This window comes from Stegostoma tigrinum, chromosome 19 (genome assembly GCF_030684315.1).
Source record: "Stegostoma tigrinum isolate sSteTig4 chromosome 19, sSteTig4.hap1, whole genome shotgun sequence".
Taxonomy (NCBI): Eukaryota; Metazoa; Chordata; class Chondrichthyes; order Orectolobiformes; family Stegostomatidae; genus Stegostoma; species Stegostoma tigrinum.
Window position 1 is genome coordinate 60,576,031 of NC_081372.1, and position 21,143 is coordinate 60,597,173.

The following is a 21,143-nucleotide window of genomic DNA, read 5'->3' on the forward strand; positions in this document are numbered from 1 at the left end:
CAAACGTTGGCATCTGATATTTACTGCAGTTGCAAAAACCAATGGCATTGACCCATTTTGAGTGGAGAGGGGGACTGCTCTGACTGGCAATGGGAGTGACAAGCAGCAGATGTCTCTGCCCCTCCCCTCAGTTTGAATGTACATTCATGAACAGGCATTCAATTCCTCCACTCCTACTTTAACAACCCAGGCAGAGATATTTAAAATGACTATCATTCTGAAAAAAGAACATTCCTGCAGATATTCTCTGCATTGTCAACGTCTTGTGGATTTGGTGACAAGCTAATGCAGGGAAGTTAATACTGTCGTCAGCTTCACTGTTAAACATTGTCTTCGTGGGGGAAAAAAGACATTCTCTCTGCTTGGCTGCGCACTGTGATCTGAATCTGTTACAGAGACAGTAGAAACTGCCGATGCTGGAGAATCTGAGATAACACGGTGTGAAGCTGGATGAACACAGCAGGCCAAGCAGCATCAGAGGAGCAGGAAAGTTTGATGTTTTGGGTCGGGACCCTTCTTCAAAAAAGTCTGGTTCTTTTTGCTGGGATTTCTACAGACTTAAGATTTTTCACTGCAAGAACTCGCAACATGTTCTTGGTGGGGTTTTTAAAGATAAACCTGAATTTGTGGACCTTAATGATGTTGCCTGGTGAGTCACTGACTGCTGCTGCATTTTGGATATAAAACAGAGAGACACAGGAACGGGGTGGGTGGGTGGGATAATTAAAGCATGATAGAGGGGAAAGGAGACACTCAGAAAGAGATTTTCTTTATCCAAAAATATTCTTTACTTATAAAATGTGTAGAAGTTCATGACAAACATTTCAACTTGAAAGCTACAGAAGATGAAATAAAATTCAATTTTTTTATTGAAGTTGGCAGGACAGGTGGAGAGAGCTGTTATAAAAGTTTGAGGAAAGGACAAAACTGGCAGCTTAGTGTTTTAGGGTTTAGGTTTTATGGGAAGGATAGAAAGAGAGGCAAGAGAGGAAGGGGAGTAACATTTTTGATTAAGGAAAACATCGCTACTGTAATTAGGGATGATACTTCTGAGGGATTATTTAGTGAAAATATGTATGTTGAAATTGGAAGTAAGAATGGGATGATCACCTTGATGGGATTGTGCTATAGATCACCCAAATGTCAAAGGGAAACTCAGAAACAAATATGTAAAAAGATCTCAAATATATGTAAGATTAATAATGTTGTAGTAGTAGGGGAATTTAATTATCAAAACAGTGACTGGAACTGCCACAGTATTAAAGGTTTGGATGGTGGAAAATTTGCTAAATGTGTTCAGGAAAATTTTCCTCATCAATATGTAAATATTTCCACTGGAGAAGGAGTGAATCCTGACCTTCTCTTGTTAGATAAGGCAGGGCAAGTGACTGTAGGGAAACACTCTGGGACTATAATGATCATAATTATATTAGTTTTTAATAGTTAAGGAAAAGGATAAGTTTTCCATAAAAGTTAAAGTTCTTAATTGAATTAAGGGAAATTTTAAGAATAGGAAGCAAGAACTTTCTAAAGTTAATTGGAGTTTGATGGTAAATGGATGACTGACAAGTAGGTGGACTTCTAAAGGATGATAATGAGAGTTCAGAGGTATTATGCTTCTGTTAGAATGAAAGGTAAGGCTAGTAAGAATACGGAACAATAGATGAATAAAAATATTGAGGTTCTAATCAAAAAAAGAAAAGAATCATATCATAGAATCCCCACAGCAAACCATTCAGCCCATCAAATCCACACCACCCCTCTGAACAGCATCCACCCAAACCCACCCCCTACCCTATCTCACACCTGCATTTCCCACTTTAGACACTATGGGCAATTTAGCATGGCAAATCCACCTAACCTGCACATATTTGGACTGTGGGAGGAAACCCACACAGACATGGGGCAAATGTATAAACTCCACACAGACAGTTGCCTGAGGGTGGAACCAAACCTGGGTCCCTAGTGCTGTGAGGCAGCAGTGCTAACCACTGAGCCACTGTGCCACCCCATATTAGATATAGACAACTGGGATCAACTGAATCTCTTGAAGAGTGTGAAGAGTGTAGGGAATTCTTAAGAAGGAAATCAGGAATGTAAAGAGGGGGTACGAGATAATCTTGGCATACAAGGTAATCTAAAATACGTTAGGATCAAGACCCCAACTAGAGAAAGTAGGACCCATCAAAAGTCAATAAAGATTTGTGTTGAACCTTAGGAGATGGAGGAGATATTAAATGAAATTTCCCATCAGTTTTTACTTTTAGGAAAAAACAGAGGCTAGAGAACTCAGGGAAATGAATATTGATATTTTGAAAACAGTTCACATTCAGAAATCCTAGAAAATATACCGGTAGCTTAAATCTCCAGGACCTGATCCAACGTGTCCCAGGACATTGTGGGAAATTAGGGAGGTAATTGTGGGGCCCTGAGCAGAAATATTTGTATCATCTACAAATATATGTGAAGTACTGGAGGCCTGAAGGGTGGGTTAATGTTGTGCCATTGTTTAAGAAAATCTGTAAGGAGAAGCCTGGAACTATAGACCTGTGGGTCTGACATTTGTGGTGGGTAAGTTGTTGGAGGTGATTCTGAAAGATAAGATTTACATCTGTGGAAAAGCAAGGATTGATTAGGGATAGTCAGCATGATTTTGTACAAGGAAAATCCTGTCTCACAAACTTGATTGAGTTTTTTGATGAAGTAACCAAAAAGATTGATGAGGGCACAGCAGTAGATGTTTTCTTACTTAGATTTTAGTAATGCCTTTGATAAGGTTCTGCTTAGTAGATTAATTAGTAAAGTTAGGTCACATGGGATTCAGGGTGAGCTTGTCAATTGGATACAAAATTGTTTTTTTTGGTAGGAGACAGAGGGTGGTGATGGAGCGTTGTTTTACATACTGGAGGCCTGTGACCAGTGATGTTCCACAGGGTTCAGCACTAGGTCCACTTTTGTTTGACATTTATATGAATAATTTGGTTGAGAATATAGGATGTGGAGGTGCCAGCGTTGGACTGTGGTGGACAAGGTCAGAAGTCACACGATACCATGTTATAGTCTAACAGGTTTGTTTGAACATACAAGCTTTTTGAACCTTGTTCTTTCTTCAGGTGTTAATGAGAGAGGTGGCATCAGACATAGAATTTATAAGTAAAACATCAAAGGGTCGCACCATTCATGAGGACATATTAAATAAACATAAGATGCTGTTAGACCGTTAATCAATCAACTTGAGTGGATTCGTGATCTGTAGTCCTTTTGGGATGTTTTGTACTTTCTTGCAGTTCTGTAGAAACTTGATGTCTGTGTTGATATGCGCAATCTTCTTGGAGATCCTCTCCACTTTGAGCCGGCGATTGGTGGTGTCGATGGTAGCCATATTGTGCAAGGTGCCGGATTTGGACTGAGGTGACGAAGTCAGAAATCACACGACATATAGGTGGCGTGTTTAGTAAGTTTGCGGATGACACCAAAATTGGTCATGTAGTGGACGGTGAAGAATGTTATCAGAGATTACAAACAGATCTTGATCAATAGGGTCAATGGGCTGAGGAGTGGCACATGGAGTTTAATTTGGATAAATGTGAGGCATTGCATTTTGGTAAAACAAACAAGGACAGGACTTATATAATTAATTGTGGGACCCTGGGCAGTATTGTAGAACAGAGAGACCTAACGGTTCAGGTACATAATTCTTTGAGGTTTGCGTCACACATAGACAGAGTGATTAAAAAGGCAGTTAGCATGCTCTGCCTTTGTTGCTCAGACCTTTGAGTATAGGAGTTGAATCGTAGAATCCCTACAGTGTGGGAATAGGGCCTTCAGCCCAACAAGTCCACACTGACATTCAGAGCATCCCACCCAGACCCATCCCTGTAATCTCTGCATACCTGAACACTTGGGCAATTTAGCATGGCCAATCCATCTAGCCTGCACATCTTTAGATCATGGAAAGAAACCCACACAGACAGACTGTGCAAACTCCACACAGATAGTAGCCTGAGGGTGGAATTGAACCTGGGTCCCTGGCACTATGAGGTAGCAGTGCCAAGCACTGAGCCACCATGCCACCCACCTTGTCTGCTTCCCAGCCTGTCCCAACACCGAAAACTCAATTGACAACAACCATTAATAAGATCCAATATGAATAGTTTGTAATATGTTGAATTGAAGTGTCATGCTGAGGTTGTACAGGACGTTGGTGAGGCCACTTCTGGAATACTGTATGCAGTTTTGGTCACCCAGTTACAGGAAAGATATTACTAAATGAAGGGGCTTCAGAAGAAAATTGCCCAGGATGTAATGGAGAATGGAGGCTTTCAGATATGAAAGTAGAGTGGGAAGACTTCGATTTAGTTCACTGGAGTGTAGGAGGTCGAGGGGCGACCTTATTGAGGTTTATAAAATCATGAGGGACATAGATAAAGTTAATGTCAAGGATCTTTTTCCTAGGGTGGGGGAGCTCAAAACTAGGGGCCATATTTTTAAGATGAGGATTTTAAAAAAACACGAGTGGCTACTGTTTTACACGGAGAGTGGTTTGTGTGTGGAATGAACTGCCAGAGAAAGTGATGGATGCAGATAGTTACAACATTTTAAAAGACATTTGGATAAACTCATGAATGGTTCAGGAATGGCTTGGAGGGATATGGGCCAAGTGCAGGCAGGTGGGACTACTTTAATTTGGGAACATGGTCAGCATGGACTAGTCAGACCAAAGGGTCTGTTTCTGTGCTGTATGACCCGATGACTCTATACAGTGCACTTCGCTCTATTAATGGGGGCACAAGGTATGTTAGCAAGGAAGTTATGCTGAGCCTGTATAGGACACTAGTTAGGTTGCAACTGGAGTATTTTGTGTGGTTCATTATAGGATAATGTGAATGCGTTAGAGAGCATGCAGAAGGGGTTTATAAGAATGTTTCCAGGGATGAAACGTCACAACTACAAGGAAAGATTAGAGAATTTGGAACTGTTTTTCTTGGAGAGGAGAAGGCCAAGAAGAGATTTGATAGAAGCTTTCAAAACATGAGGCGCCTGGGACAGAGTAGGTTCAGAAAAGAATCAAGAACCAGAGGGCACAGATTAAAAGCCTTTTGCAAAAGAAACAAATGTGAGATGATAAAAATATTTTTCACACAGTGAGCTATTAGAGTATGGAATGTGCTGCCTAGAAATGTGTGAAAGCAGGTTTAATACAGGCATTCAAGAGAGTACCGAATGACTATTAAATAGAAACAACATTCATGATTAAGGGGAAAAGAGATTGTCGCTAAGTGAAAATGCTCAGAGAGCTGTTGCAGACACAGTGGGTCAAATGGCCTCCTCCTGCATTAGAACAATTCTGTAATTCCGTCCCCGTGTATCACACACAATTATCATGCTTTTCAAATTTACAATACACTTTGCACATCAGGCATAGAGCCTGAGTGCAACAGGGTCACAGGGAGAGACAGAGAGAGAGAGACAGTGAGAAAGACATAGAGAAAGGGAGACAGAAAGAATGCGTGAAGAGACAGAAGAAGTCATAGAGAGTGAAAGCTTAAAGGTCTCGATAGATACATCACCACTTCATCTGATCATAGTTTATGAACTGAAGCTGATTGCACTTCCTAAGTCCCAGGATAGTGAGCTGCAGCTGAGCTCAGCCACAGTTCAGGAGATCAAATCCCAGCATCTTCTGCTATTTTTGCCTTAAATATCTGTTGGCATTTGGCTTGGTGCATTGAATGATATGGGAAACACCACTCAGGATTTTACAGAAGTGAGGCAGTGGATAGTCAGCAGATGAGGGCAGGGCTGTGACAAACATCATCCCCACACCAGTTCTTCTTGTTCACTTGTTGTAGTTGTTGGTCCTTTTAAGGTCGAGCACTGAGGGAGGAGTTGTGTGGCCAACCAGTGATGGAGTGGGAAATCTGCACGAGGTGACTTGCCCAGTAGTTGAGTCAGGGAGATGGACAAGTAAGGACTGTGTATTGTGTTCTGTAAATGTGTTATTAAGTTTTATTAAATTGTTGTGTTAGCCAGCAGAGCCAAACTCTGATGAATTACACTTGTAAACTCAGAGTTAAGAATAAGACAGCAAGTCAACAACAGAAGGCCTCATAAGATCATGAGTGATCTGATTGTGGCTTAAACTATATATGGCTGCCTTTACTCCCAATAACCCTTGACTCTCTTATAGATCACAAATTTGTCTAATTCACCCTGGAATAGATTCAATGGGCCAGGCCAATCTGGAGAAGGGAATTCCAAACACTCATCAGCCTCTGTATCTCCTCCTCACTGTCTTAAATGACAGAATTCCCCCATTTAGCTTATCAAGGTCCCTCTGGAACCTTACATATTTCAATATGATCATCTCTAAAATCAATACCCTAACCTATCCTCCCTCTCCTCAGAAAGTCCAGGAATTAGGAGAGTGAACCTTCTCTGAACTGCTTCCAATATGAGGCTATCCCTCCTTAAGTTAAGAGATCAAAGCTGTACACAGTATTCCAGCCGCAGTCTCATCATTGCTCTACACCGATGTAGTAATACTTCCCTTTTATACTCCATCCCTCTTGCAATAAAGGTCAACATTCCATTGACCATCAGAGTTAATTGTTGTACCTGCATACCCAGCTCCCTTTGCACAATAGCATGCCATGGGGATTCTCCATTTAAATATTTCTCTGCTTGCTTATTTCTCCTGCTAAAATGGACAACTTCCCATTTTCTCACCATATCCTTCATCTGCCAACATGCCCATCCAATTCATTTATCTTTACCTACTTTGGATGTGTTCAGATCTCTGATGTGGGACCTGATTCAACAATGGTTTAGCTCCAGAGGCAAGAATGCTGCCCAATGAACCACAACTGAGTGATCATTTTCAAGCTGAACCAGAAAGCTTCATTGTATTTGTATGTGAGTTGTGGGTATTGCTAGATGCCCTGGAGAAGGTAATGGTGAACTGTCATGAAAAATAAATCAGAGAGTGTAGGTACACTCACAGTGCTGTTAGGGAGGGAGTTCCACACCTTTGGCCAAAAAGGTCTCTCTTTTCTTTGTTTCCAGGCCTGCTCAGACTCAGGACTGAGGCAGCCAGACTGCACTGGAAGACTCTGTGCCAACATCAACTGCAACAGATACAAGATGGAGCCAGGATTACAGCTGACATTACACCCAGGCTGGAGGGCCATTGGATCTCGACAGGGTAAGAAAAACAATGCTGAGTGAGAGGGAGAGTGAGGAATGGAAACAGGACTGAATGGGTAGCACGGTGGCTCAGTGGTTAGCACTGCAGCCTCACAGCACCAGGGACCCGGGATCGACTCCAGCCTCGGGCAACTGTCTGTGTGGAGTTTGCACATTCTCCCTGTGTCTGCGTGGGTTTCCTCCGGGTGCTCTAGTTTCTTCCCACAGTCCAACGATGTGCCGGTGGATTGGCCATGCTAAATTGCCCGTAGCGTTCAGGGACAGGCTAGGTGGAATAGCCATGGGCAATACAGGGTTACAGGAATAGGGAAGCAGGGTCTGGGTCTGGATGGGATACTCTTCAGACGGTTAATGTGGACTTGATGGACCAAATGACCTGCTTCCACATTGTAGGGATTCTATGATTCTATGAATCCCTCCAGGCTGACTATACAGAGGGACTCAATGATACAAACACATGTTGCAATGTAAGGTTGACCTTGCGTAATAAAAATCTGATATAATCTGCTTTCAAGCTCCATTTTTGCCATATAGCACAAACATTTTCAAAATGATTTGCCTCTGAACATACTTGTAGCCAGACACACTGTAGTTGCCTACAGCTGGGCAGGAATGTACCCCACTGTAATTTCATCGTAAATATGTGGCATATTGAATGTGCTATCTAAGAGACATACAGTGTTATGTAGTGATGTTTAAGACAGTGCGATGCCATGTGTGAAAAACTGAGAATGTGGCATTTGGGACAGGGAGAGTATGAGGCAGGGAGAGTGGGAGACAGGAGAGGGTGGGACATGGACAGTGTGAGACAAGAAGAAAGTGAGTTAGGGAGAGTGTGAGACAGAGAGAATATGAGTGTGGGACAGGGAGAGTGAGAGTTTGAGACAGGGGAAGTGTCAGGCAGAGAATATGAGTGTCAGACAGTGAGAGTGTGAGACAGGGAGAATATGTGTGTGGGACAGGGAGAGTGTGAGACAGGGAGAGTGTGAGAGAGTGAGAGTGTGAGACAGAGAGAGAGTGGGACAGGAGGAGTGTGGGACATGGACAGTGTGGGACAGGGACAGTGTGAGACAGGGAGAGAATGGGACAGGGAGACTGTGGGACAGGGAGACTGTGGGACAGGGAGAGAGTGGGACAGGGAGAGAGTGGGACATGGACAGAGTGGGACATGGACAGAGTGGGACATGGACAGAGTGGGACAGGGAGAATGTGAGACAGGGAGAGAATGGGACAGGGAGAGAATGGGACAGGGAGACTATGGGACAGGGAGACTATGGGACAGGGAGACTATGGGACAGGGAGACTATGGGACAGGGAGAGTTTGGGACAGGGAGAGTTTGGGACAGGGAGAGTTTGGGACAGGGAGAGTGTGGGACAGGGAGACTGATTCCTGGGATTGCAGGACTGAGGTAGGAAGAGGGAATGGATCAGTTGGAATTATATTCACTGCAATTTAGAAGTATGGGTGTGGTGGGGTGCTTTCAGCAAAACCTATAAAATTCGAATGGAACTAGACAGGGTAAACACAGGAAGGATGTTCCCAATGACTGGGGAACCAGGGGTCACAGGTTTAAGATTTAGATCAGGAGAAATTTCCTCACCCAGAGAACGGTGAGCCTGTGGAATTCTCTACTACAGAAAGTGGTTAAGGCCAAAACATTGATTTTTTTCAAGAAGGAGTTAGATATAATTTTTAAAGCTAAAGGTATTAAAGGGTTTGGGGAGAAAGCAAGAACAAAGACTGAGTTGGATGATTGAGCTTGATCATATCGATTGGTGGACCAGGCTCAAATAGCTAAATGGCCTACTCCTGTGTTTCTATTCGCGCATGAGAGAAACATCTTCTCACAATCTACCCCATCAAGGCCCCTCCGGATCTTAATTATTTCAATGAAATCCTCTTTCATTTTTCTAAACCTTGACGTCTATTGGTCCGAACCTGCTCAACCTTTCCCCAGAAAGCAGCCTCTTCCCCCGAGAAAGTGGCTGAGTGAACTTGCTGTGAACTATTTCTGACACAAATACATCCAGTACTCCAGGAGTTATCCCACCAATGTTCTGTAGAGTTGTAGCAAGACTACTCTACTTTTATACCCCATCCCTCTTGGAATATAGAAAAGACGGAGGATGCAAAAGGGGAACAAGTTAGGATTAGAACAACTGCTCCACATTGAAACAGCGATATGTTGGGACAAACTGTGAGGTCTGTGCTAATCACTAATTAATTTCCAGCACTCACTCTCTGCTTATGATCAAGAAGGACTCAGGGATGAGAGGCCACCTGCTATCAAAAGATTCAGTAGCTCTAGAACAGGGCCATGGAAAATAATATCTCACATTCTAGGCTGTAAGCAAGGATTGCGGCTTTATGGTAACAGAGAAATGGAATGCTCCTTCTCCACATATAGCAGAGACTTACATTTATATAGCACCATTAATGAAGTGGATTTTTAAATATTCATTCATGGGATGAGGGGATCAGTGGCTCAGCCAGCATTTATTTCCCAAAGGCAGCCACATCACTGTCACTCTGGAGCCATTTCTAGGCCAGACCAGAGAGAGATGGCAGATTTCCTTCCCACGAGGACATTGTGAACCTGATGAGTTTTTGCAGTTGTGGTTACCATTAAATTAGATTTTAGCGGCAGATTTTTATTTTGAGAATCCAATTTTTTTTATCAGCCATGGTGGATTCAAATTCATGCCCCAATCAGCCTGGGCTTCTGTATGATTGGTCTTGTGACATCAGCATTACGCAATCAGCTACCTAATCCAGGGGCAGTATGGTCATTGGAAAAGGTCTAACACTAAATCATTTAAGGTGAGCTGTTTCTGACAGAGAGAAAGATAGGCCAAGAGGTTTGGGGAAGCATTTCCAGACCCCAGGGCTCAGGCAACTGAAGACAAGGCTGTTGTGAAAATGCAGCCTTCTCAAGAGATGAGAATTGGGAAAGCTAGAGGTGATAACAATCAGAGAGCGAGAGGTGAAGACCATTGAGGTATTTGAAAATGACAATGTTGTTGGGTTAGGGAGCAGTGTGAGTCAGCAAGCGCTGGGGAAATGGCTGAAGAGAACTTTGTGTGGATTAGGCCTCAGGCTCGTAATTCTTTGCATTCTCCCTCTGGCAGGTGTGAAGTGCGTGCTGGGCCTGAATTCATCACTAGATCCTACATGTTCCACCCAAACGGGACATTTAAAGCCTATCAGTTCTATTACACCGACCATCAGTGCACAAGACCCGGCTACACCCTGGTGATCAAAGGCAGGATCCAACTGCGCCAGGCCTCCTGGGTGACCCACGGAGCCACCAACGCCGATTACCAGCTGCACCAAGTGACCGTGACCTTCCACAGTGAGCAAGCAATGGCATCCACCTTAGACAAGATGAACAGCTCATGCAGTTGCCCAGACTGTTTTGGGAGAGCCTGGTCACTGCAAACAACCCATGAAATCCTGAATGCCAGGAGTGGCTGGGACTGCACGGCTGGTCTTGGGTTTGCTATGCATGAGCTGAGCCTTGTGCGGGTGGAGAAGCAGGTCCACTGGCAGCTGGTCAAGGAGCTCTTCCTGGGAGACATTCACACCAGCTGGGCTCAGAGAACCCATCATCGGCCCATTGGCTACCAGCGCCCTCTGCAGGCAGCTTTGGTAAGTGCATGAACTTCAATTAGATAGAAACAGGCCATTCAAAGAACAAAGAAACCTACAGCACAGGAACAGGCCCTTTGGCCCTCCAAGCCTGCGTCGATCAAGATCCTCTGTCTAACCTGACATCTATTTTCTAACGGTCTGTGTCCATTTGTTCCCTGCCCATCCATGTACCTGTCCAAATATATCTTAAAAGACGCTAACGCGTCTGCGTCTACCACCTCCGCTGGCAACACATTACAGGCACCCACTACCCTCTGTGTAAAGAACTTTCCACGCATATCTCCCTTAAACTTTCCTCCTCTCACTTTGAACTCATGACCCCTAGTAATTGAGTCCCCATTCTGGGAAAAAGCTTTTTGCTATCCACCCTGTCTATACCCCTCATGATTTTGTAGACCTCAATCAGGTCTCCCCCTCAATCTCCATCTTTCTAATGAAAATAATCCTAATCTACTCAACCTCTCTTCATAGCTAACACCCTCCATACCAGGCAACATCCTGGTGAGCCTCCTCTGCACCCTCTCCAAAGCATCCACATCCTTTTGGTAATGTGGCGACCAGAACTGTACACAGTACTCCAAATGTGGCTGAACCAAAGTCCTATACAACTGCAACATGACCTGCCAACTCTTGTACTCAATACCCCGCCCAATGAAGGAAAACATGCCATATGCCTTTTTGACCACCCTATTGACCTGCATTGCCACCTTCAGGGAACAATGGACCTGAACACCCAGATCTCTCTGTTCACCCATTTTCCCTAGGACTTTTCCATTTACTGTGTAGTTCACCCTTGAATTTGATCTTCCAAAATGCATCACTTCTCATTTGCCCGGATTGAACTCCATCTGCCATTTATTTGCCCAACTCTCCAGTCTATCTATTTTCTGTTGTTATCTCTGACAGTCCCCTTCACTATCAGCTACTCCACCAATCTTAGTGTTATCAGAAAACTTGCTGATCAGACCACCTACACCTTCCTTCAGATTATTTACAGATATCACAAACATCAGTGGTCCCAGCACAGATCCCTGTGGAACCCACTGGTCACAGGTCTCCAATTTGAGAAACTCCCTTCTACTACTACCCTCAGTCTCCTGTTTCCTAGCCAGTTTTTTATCCATCTAGCTAGCACACCCTGGACCCCATGTAACTTCACTTTCTCCATCAGCCTGCCATGGGGAACCTTATCAAACGCCTTACTGAAGTCCATGTATATGACATCTACAGCCTTTCCCTCATCAATCAACTTTGTCACGTCCTCAAAGAATTCTATTAAGCTGGTAAGACATGACCTTCCCTGCACAAAACATGTTGCCTATCGCTGATAAGCCCTTTTTCTTCCAAATGGGAATAGATCCTATCTTCTCCAATAGCTTCCCTACCACAGACATCAGGCTCACCGGTCAATAATTACCTGGATTATCCTTGCTGCCCTTCTTAAACAAGGGGATTACATTCGCAAGTCTCCAGTCCTCTGGGACCTCACTCATGTCTAAGGAGGCTGCAAAGATGTCTGTTAAGGCCCCAGCTATTTCTTCTCACGCTTCCCTCAGTAACCTGGGATAGATCCCATCTGGACCTGGTGACTTGTCCACCTTAATGTCTCTTAGGATACCTAACACTTCCTCCTTCCTTATGTCAACTTGACCTAGAGTAAGCAAACATCTATCCCTAACCTCAACATCCGTCATGTCCCTCTTCTTGGTGAATACCGATGCAAAGTACTCGTTAAGAATGTCACCCATTTTCTCTGAATCAGCGCATAACTTTCTTTCTTTGTCCTTAAGTGGGCCAATCCTTTCTCTAGTTATCCTCTTTATTTATGAATAAAAGGCTTTGGGATTTTACTTAACCATATTTGCCTACAATATCTCATGTCCTCTCTTAGCCCTCTTAATCCCTCATTTCAAATTCACTCTACATTCCCGATATTCTTAAGACCATAAGACCATAAGACATAGGAGTGGAAGTAAGGCCATTTGGCCCGTCAACCATTTAAATCATGGCTGATGGGCATTTCAACTCCACTTCCCTGCACTCTCCCCATAGCCCTTGATTCCTTCTGAGATCAAGAATTTGTCGATCTCTGCCTTGAAGGCATCCAACGTCCCGGCCTCCACTGCACTCTGCGGCAATGAATTCCACAAGCCCACCATTCTCTGGCTGAAGAAATGTCATCTCATTTCAGTTTTAAATTTACCCCCTCTAATTTTAAGGCTGTGCCCACGCGTCCTAGTCTCCCCGCCTAATGGAAACAACTTCCTAGCATCCACCCCTTCTAAACCATACATTATCTTGTAAGTTTCTATTAGATCTCCCCTCAACCTTCTAAACTCTAATGAGTACAATCCCAGGATCCTTAGCCGTTCATCATACGTTAAACCTACCATTCCAGGGATCATCCATGTGAATCTCCGCAGGACACGCTCCAGGGCTAGTATGTCCATCCTGAGGTGTGGGGCCCAAAATTGGACACAGTATTCTAGATGGGGCCTAACGAGAGCCTTATAAAGCCTCAGAAGCACATCGCTGCTTTTATATTCCAACACTCTTGAGATAAACGACAACATTATATTCGCTTTCTTAATTACGGACTCTACCTGCAAGTTAACCTTTAGAGGATCCTGGACTAACACTCCCAGATCCCTTTGCACTTCTGATTTGCGAATTTTCTCAGCGTTTAGAAAATAGTCCATGCCTGTATTCTTTTTTCCAAAGTGCAAAACCTCACATTTACTCACATTGAATTTCATCAGCCATTTCCTGGACCACTCTCCTAAACTGTCTAAATCTTTCTGCAGCTTCCCCACCTCCTCAGTACTAACTGCCTGTCCACCTATCTTCTATTCATCGGCAAACTTCGCCAGAATGCCCCCAGTCCCTTCATCTAGAGCATTAATATATAAGGTGAACAGCTGTGGCCCCAACACTGAATCCTGCAGGACACCACTCGTCACCGGTTGCCATTCCGAAAAAGAGCCTTTTATCCCAACTCTCTGCCTTCTGTCAGACAGCCAATCCTCAATCCAAGCCAGTAGCTCACCTAGAACACCATGGGCCCCCACCTTGCTCAGCAGCCTCCCGTGAGGCACTATATCAAAGGCCTTTTGGAAGTCTAGATAGATAACATCTACTGGGTTTCCCTGGTCTAACATACTTGTTACCTCTTCAAAGAATTATAACAGGTTTGTCAGGCATGACCTCCCCTTAGTAAATCCATGCTGACTTGTTTTAATCTGACCCTGCACTTCCAGGAATTTAGAAATCTCATCCTTGACAATGAATTCTAGAATTTTACCAACTGTCCCCTACTGTAATATCAACCACCTGGCCGGGTTCATTCCCCAGCACCAGGTCCAGTATGGCCCCTTCCCGAGTTGGACTACATACGTACTGCTCGAGAAAACCCTCCTTGCAAAGCTTCATCTGTCTTCAGTCACCTAGACCTCATGTATGCTTCCTTTTTTCTCTTGGCTAGTCTCACAATTTCACCTGTCATCCATGGCTCCCTAATCTTGCCTTTTCTATTCCTCACTTTCACAGGAACATGTCTCTCCTGCATGCTAATCAACCTCTCTTTAAAAGCCTCCCACTTATCAAATGTGGATTTACCTTCAAACAGTTTCTCCCAATCTACATTCCTCAGATCCTGTCAAATCTTGGTATAGTCAGCCTTCCCCCAGTTTAGTACTCTTCCTTTAGGACCACTCCTATCCTTGTCCATGAGTATTGTAAAGCTTACGGAATTGTGGTCGCTATTTCCAAAGTAGTCCCCTACTGTAATATCAACCACCTGGTCGGGTTCATTCCCCAGCACCAGGTCCAGTATGGCCCTTTCCTGAGTTGGACTGCATACATAATGCTTGAGAAAACCCTCCTGGACACACCTTACAAATTCTGCTCCGTCTTGACCCCTAACACTGAGTGAATCCCAGTCAATGTTGGGAAAATTAAAATCTCTCATCACCACACCCTGTTTCTTCTACACTTTTCCATTATCTGTTTACATATTTGTACCTCTATCTCATGCTTGCAGTTGGGAGGCCTGTAGTACAGCCCCAGCATTGTTACTGCATCCTTCCTATTTCTGAGTTTTACCCATATTGCCTCACTGCTTGAGTCCTCCATGGTGCCCTCCTTCAGTGCGGCTGTGATATCGTCTTTGACCATTTCTGCAACTCCTCCACCCCTTTTACCTCCCTCTCTATCCCACCTGAAGCGTCGATATCCTGGGACAACTAGTTGCCAGTCATGCCCTTCCCTCAACCAGGTCTCAGTAATAGCAATAACATCATACCTCCAGGTACCGATCCAAGCCCTAAGCTCATCTGCCTTATCTGCTACACTTCTCGCATTAAAAGAAGTGCACCTCAGACCACCTGTCCCTTTGTGTTCATCATCTGCTCCCCAACTACTATTCCCTTTAGTCACACTGACTCCATTATCTAGTTCCCTACAGGCTTTCGTTTCTACCTCTTTTCTGTCCAATATTTGGTTCCCATCCTCCGGCACGTTAGTTTAAACCCTCCCCCACAACATTAGCAAAAGCACCCCTAAGGACATTGGTTCCAGTCCGGTTCAGGTGTAGACCGTCCAATTTGTAATAGTCCCACCTCCCCCAGAACCGGTTCCAATGTCCCAAAAATCTGAACCCCTCCCTCCGACACCATCTGTCAAGCCATGCATTCATCTTGGCTATTCTTTCATTTCTGCACTGACTAGCACGTGGCACTGGTAGCAATCCTGAGATTACTACCTTTGAGGTCCTACTTTTTAACTTGGCTCCTAACTCCCGAAATTCTGCTTGTAGGACCTCATCCCGTTTTCTGCCTATATCGTTGGTGCCTATATTCACCACGACAACTGGCTGTTCGCCCTCCCCCTTCAGAAGGTTCTGCAGTCGATCGGAGACATCCCTGACCCGTGCACCTGGGAGGCAAAATACCATTCGGGAGTCTCGTTTTCGACCACAGAACCGCCTATCTACTCCCCTTACAATTGAATCCCCAATGACTATCGCCCTTCCACTCTTTTTCCCGCCCTTCTGTACAGCAGACCCAGCTATGGTGCCATGAACCTGGCTACTGCTGCCTTCCCCTAGTGAGCCATCTCCCCCAACGGTATCCAAAACGGAATACCTGTTTTGGAGGGAGATGACCGCAGGGGACACCTGCACTGCCTTCCTGCTCTTCCTCTGCCTTTTGGTCACCCATTCCCTTTCTCCCTCAGCGATCCTAATCTGCGGTGTGACCAAATTGCTAAACGTGCTATCCACGGCCCCCTCAGCATCGCGGATGCTCCAAAGTGAGTCCATCCGCAGCTCCAAAGCCATCATGCGGTCTAACAAGGGCTGCAGCTGGATACACTTCCCGCACGTGAAGGAGTCAGGGACATCAGCCCTGTCCCTGAGCTCCCACATTGAGCAAGAGGAGCGCAACACAGGTGTGAGAACTCCTGACATTATTAAACTTAACTTAGATAAATGAAAAAGGAACCAAAAGAGTCTTGGCAATCACACGATATATATAAAGAAACGTGAAATAGAAAAAGCCTTACCTTATCTACACACCACCAAGTCTTTTATTTTGATTAGAGGAGGAGGGCGGGTGGGTGGCAGACACTACACGTGTAGCGTCTCGGGTTCAGCCGCTGCCCAAATAAATGAAGACCGCTCCCACTCGACGTAAGCTTTTTAAAGTGGTTAAAAAAAATTACCTTCCCGGCAGCCTGATGCTCTCTGTCATTTCCCAACTGTTAGTGTTTACACACCATATGAGCTGCCTTCACTTCCCTTCATTCTCAACCAGCTGCAAGTATTTTCTCCCTCATGCGTTTATTCAATTACCCTTTTAGTGCAATCCGTACTGTCCACTTCAATTATTCCATGTGGTTGTGAGTCGCACATTGTGGCCATCCCCTATGTAAAGAAATTCCTGATTAGTTCCTTACTGGACTTGCTAGTAATCATCCTAACCTCATTGGCCCTAGTTTTGGACCCCTCTGCCCCCAAAAACAGTGAGTAGGATGTAGAGTTGAGGTTGAATCAAATCAAAGCAGACTTAAAGAGCTGGATCATATAGACCTGCTCCTTCTTTCTCTGTTTAGGAACATTTGTCCCAGTGATGACCCTGTCAACCCCTGACGGAATCTCCTTCAGTGAGGAAGGAACTCAAGTTCACTTTGCCCAAATGAGGGCAGGTCAGCCTGGTCCTTTTGTCACCTGGGCTGTTGCTGGATAGAACAGTAATGGAGCACATCATCCTCAGCAAATTGTGTGAGAGATGGGAGGGTGAAGCTTGTTAGCAGCAGTGCTAACCGTGAGGTGTAAGTCCTGATCAATACACCTTGTTGGTAGCTCAGTGATGGGAGTGTGGTGCACTGAGCAGTGAGTAATACAGATGGTGCAGTTTGGAGGATGCAGGATTTGTTGATGCATTCACTGATCTTAACTACTGCACCCAGTTCTCAGAGCCCTGGCATTGATTGCCATGGCTGCCTGCTCCCTTTGCCTTCTCAGTGTTGTCTAGATGATGACCTGCCCCACCCCTCTCCACTAAATAAAGGGAGCATCTCCCAGATGCCAGATGACAGAATGAATTGTGAGCAGTTTCAAATCCCAGCATGAAGTTAATGTTTGTTCTGCCCATGGTTTACTGACAGAGATTCTTACCTTTTGGCTCCACAGCACCACATGCACCCATGTGCAGCCTGCAGCATCATCTACCAGGCAGATGAGCATCACCCACCCATCCTGCCTACCCAGCAGGAGCTTGGCACCCACCTGGGTGGGCAGTGGGCAAGCCAGGTATGTGAATGTCGTCCTGCTGTGCTCTTCCTCACGAGGTACCTTGTGTTCCATGCTAGCAGCAACACTTGGGATGGCCACTACACACACTACTCTGACCCAGCCTGCAGGAGGCCCACCTTTCTGATCCGTGCCTGGGGCCGCTACAGCGAGGGTGCCCCTGCCACACAGGTAAGAGGGGGCACCAACTTTGTCTTCACGACGAGGCAGGTGTGGGTGACGCCCCTGGATGTGACCACAGCCCTACTGTTGAACTCCTCCACCACAGGATCCTGTGGCCAAGACGGATCGTGGCTGCCAGGCCTGGAGCAGGACCTCAGCCACACCAATGGCTGCCTGGCACTGGGCATCCGGCTGCCTCACACTGAGTACGAGCTGGTCAGGATCGAGTGGGACCAGGCATCTCAGCGCCGCCTGCTGCTCCTCGGGCAGAGGCCCACAGACGGAAGCAGCCCCGACGCTCCAAGCAAGCAGGCCACCTCTTATCAGACTCCACTCCTGCAGTGCTCCAAGGATGCTGTAGGGATCAGCAAGAGAGTGAAGCAGCACCAGCAGAAAGAGACCAAGAGCCAGGGAACAACAGCATGGGAAGGCTCCCACCAGGCCAGACTGGCCTTACTGCTGGTTTTCACAGACCTGTTCCTGAACTAAACCAGCTCAGGCACACAACGTAAAGTGAGGACTCTTCTGAATGATGTCCACTACAGACAATCTACCTGACCCTCCGAACGAACATTTCTCAGCCTTTAATCTCCCAGTGAGTAAACTAAAGATTAAATACTGGCAAATTTCTGCAGATGGAGACATTATACTTGGTCCCATTTATAAATAACTTGTAAGAGTCCAGTCAGTTAAACTGATGTCTGTTCTATGTTACAGGAGATATGATATGTTCAATGGTATGTGCTAGATAGTACTAAGTGACATAATCTAGAAGTGATTTGAATTTGAACAGTTAATCTCTGCTTGGCACTTTCCTGTAAAAATGAGGCTGATGTCAGAAATTGAAGGCTACAAGGGTAGTAATGTTAGGGCTCCACTTTTCTAGAATCTTGCATTGATGTCAGAGCAGGCCAAGCCAAAGGGATCAACAATCATAAATCCAGGATCAGCACTGAAGCACACCTCAGGGGAGGAGCTGAGACATTGGCAGAGACGGGTCATGCTAAGGTGGTGAAGGTGGGCAGGCATTGTAAGGGAGAGGCTTTCGGGTATAGCTTCAGCTTTATGCTGAGGGTTGGAAAAGTTTGGATTGACCATTAGACAGTGGGTGGCTGGAAGGTGAAATTGGGGTCATAATAAAGCCTGGCAGGGATTAAAAGCATCTGAGCACAGGTATTCAGAAGATGCCAGTGGTGGAGCAACATGCAGGTGAGGAAGATAAGATTGTGTGGTGTGGAATTGCGGTAAGGGATAGATCCTTGAAGGTACTTCAGTAGGATTAGTGTAGGCACAGAGCAGAGCTATTGCTGTGGGTTGTGTCGGTGCAGTCATGTGGTTAGGAATGTGAACAAGGTGGAGGTAGTGACTATGAGTCGGTCAATGGAGGAGCAGAGTCAGCAGAGGAGGATGGTGTGGCTGGACATGCCTGGAGAATGATAGGGACAGATAATGTATCGAAACCACTGAGCCTGTTATCAGAGAGAGCCATTTTGGGGGTCAGTTTAGCTCAGTTCTTTGGATGGTTTGTTTACGAAGCAGTTGGATGACAACTACATGGGCTCAATCCCCACGCCAGCAGACATTACCATGAAGGACTCTCCTTCTCAAGCTCCCCCCTCGTCTGAGATGTGGTGGCTGTCAGGTTACACCACCCCCAATCTTCAGTCTCTAACAATATAACAGCCCTATGGTGTGGTAAGATTACGGTGACAACCTCAGAGCCTTTATTCACTCAGAATTTTGGACAGCAACCTGTTTGATACTAAATCCCAAGGCTCAGCTACAGGTCAGTAGCAAGGTGCAATCATCTGACTGTCTATAGCTGCTCACAGAACTGTAGGTGTATGTCAAATGGCATTCAGCACATCATATGGCACCAGCACGTTAAGTGAGCATCATAACTGAGAGCCAACCTCCTGCTTTTTACCCATTCTGTTATCAAAAAATGTTACGAAATCAATTTAGTGCTTATGTGGCACAGTAGTAGTGCCCTTATCTCTGAGCGAGGAGGCCAGATTTGAGTCCCAGCAGCTTCAGAGGGGAGCAAGACCCTTAATGAACAGGTGGATGAGAAAATATCTCCCTGTCACCAATCAGTCAAATCTGCTTCTGTGAACCTACTGCATCAGGGTGGAGCATAACTTGAATATCCATTGTTACTTGTCGGTGCAACATTATAACTAATAATAAAAAGATTTCTTCAAATAAACTTTTAATTCAGAATCTGATTGGGTCGCAGACCTTTTAATTCCACACCGTACAGTCAGAGAGAAAGCATCAGAACAAATTGAAACTGAATCCCACACTGAAACAAGATAACAAAGTGTGGAGCTGGATGAACACAACAGGCCAAGCAGCATCTCAGGAGCACAAAAGCTGACGTTTCGGGCCTAGACCCTTCATCAGATCCTCACAGGTGCTCCTGAGATGCTGCTTGGCCTGCTGTGTTCATCCAGCTTCACACTTTGTTATCTTGGATTCTCCAGCATCTGCAGTTCCCATTATCTCCACACTGAGACTGACACCCACACTGAAACTCTCATACACTGAATCTCTCTCATACACTGAATCTCTCTCATACACTGAAACTCTCTCATACACTGAATCTCTCTCATACACTGAAACTCTCTCATACACTGAAACTGACACCCACACTGAAACTCTCTCCTACACTGAAACTCTCTCCTACACTGAAACTCTCTCATACACTGTAACTCTCTTATACACTGAAACTCTCTCATACACTGTAACTGACACCCACACTGAAACTCTCTCATACACTGAATCTCTCTCATACACTGAAACCCTCTCCGACACTGAAACTCTCTCATACACTGAAACTGACACGAACACTGAATCTCTCTCATACACTGAAACTCTCTCATACACTGAAACTCTCTCATACACTGAAACTCTTTCATACACTGTAACTGACACCCACACTGATACTGTCTCCTACACTGTAACTGACACCCACACTGAAACTGTCTCCTACACTGTAACTGTCTCCTACACTTAAACTGTCTCCTACACTGAAACTGTCCCCTACACTGAAACTGTCTCCTACACTGGTACTGTCTCCTACACTGATACTGACACCCACACTGTAACTGTCTCCTACACTGATACTGTCTCCTACACTGTAACTGACACCCACACTGAAACTGTCTCCTATACTGATACTGACTCCTACACTGAAACTGTCCCCTACACTGAAACTGTCTCCTACACTAGTACTGTCTCCTACACTGGTACTCTCTCCTACACTGTAACTGTCTCCTACACTGGTACTGTCTCCTACACTGTAACTGTCTC

At 45.2% G+C, this 21,143-nt stretch overlaps 2 protein-coding genes across 2 annotated transcripts in view; one reads left to right on the plus strand and one right to left on the minus strand.

The window, feature by feature from the left end:
• The window catches only part of stx16 (syntaxin 16), a 108,453-nt gene extending 92,015 nt beyond the window's left edge, over positions 1–16,438 (minus strand). The window contains exon 1 of the mRNA XM_059652889.1: positions 16,418–16,438. The gene's annotated coding sequence lies outside the window, so the exon portion shown is untranslated. The remainder of the gene's footprint in view (positions 1–16,417) is intronic.
• On the plus strand, positions 192–19,751 carry apcdd1l (adenomatosis polyposis coli down-regulated 1-like). The gene is made up of 4 exons (XM_048526268.2): positions 192–649; positions 7,066–7,204; positions 10,336–10,855; positions 17,547–19,751. Exons 1-4 carry the CDS (start codon positions 451–453, stop codon positions 18,315–18,317), a joined length of 1,629 nt encoding a protein of 542 aa, XP_048382225.2. The 5' UTR covers positions 192–450; the 3' UTR covers positions 18,318–19,751.
• Positions 19,752–21,143: the final 1,392 nt, after the last annotated feature.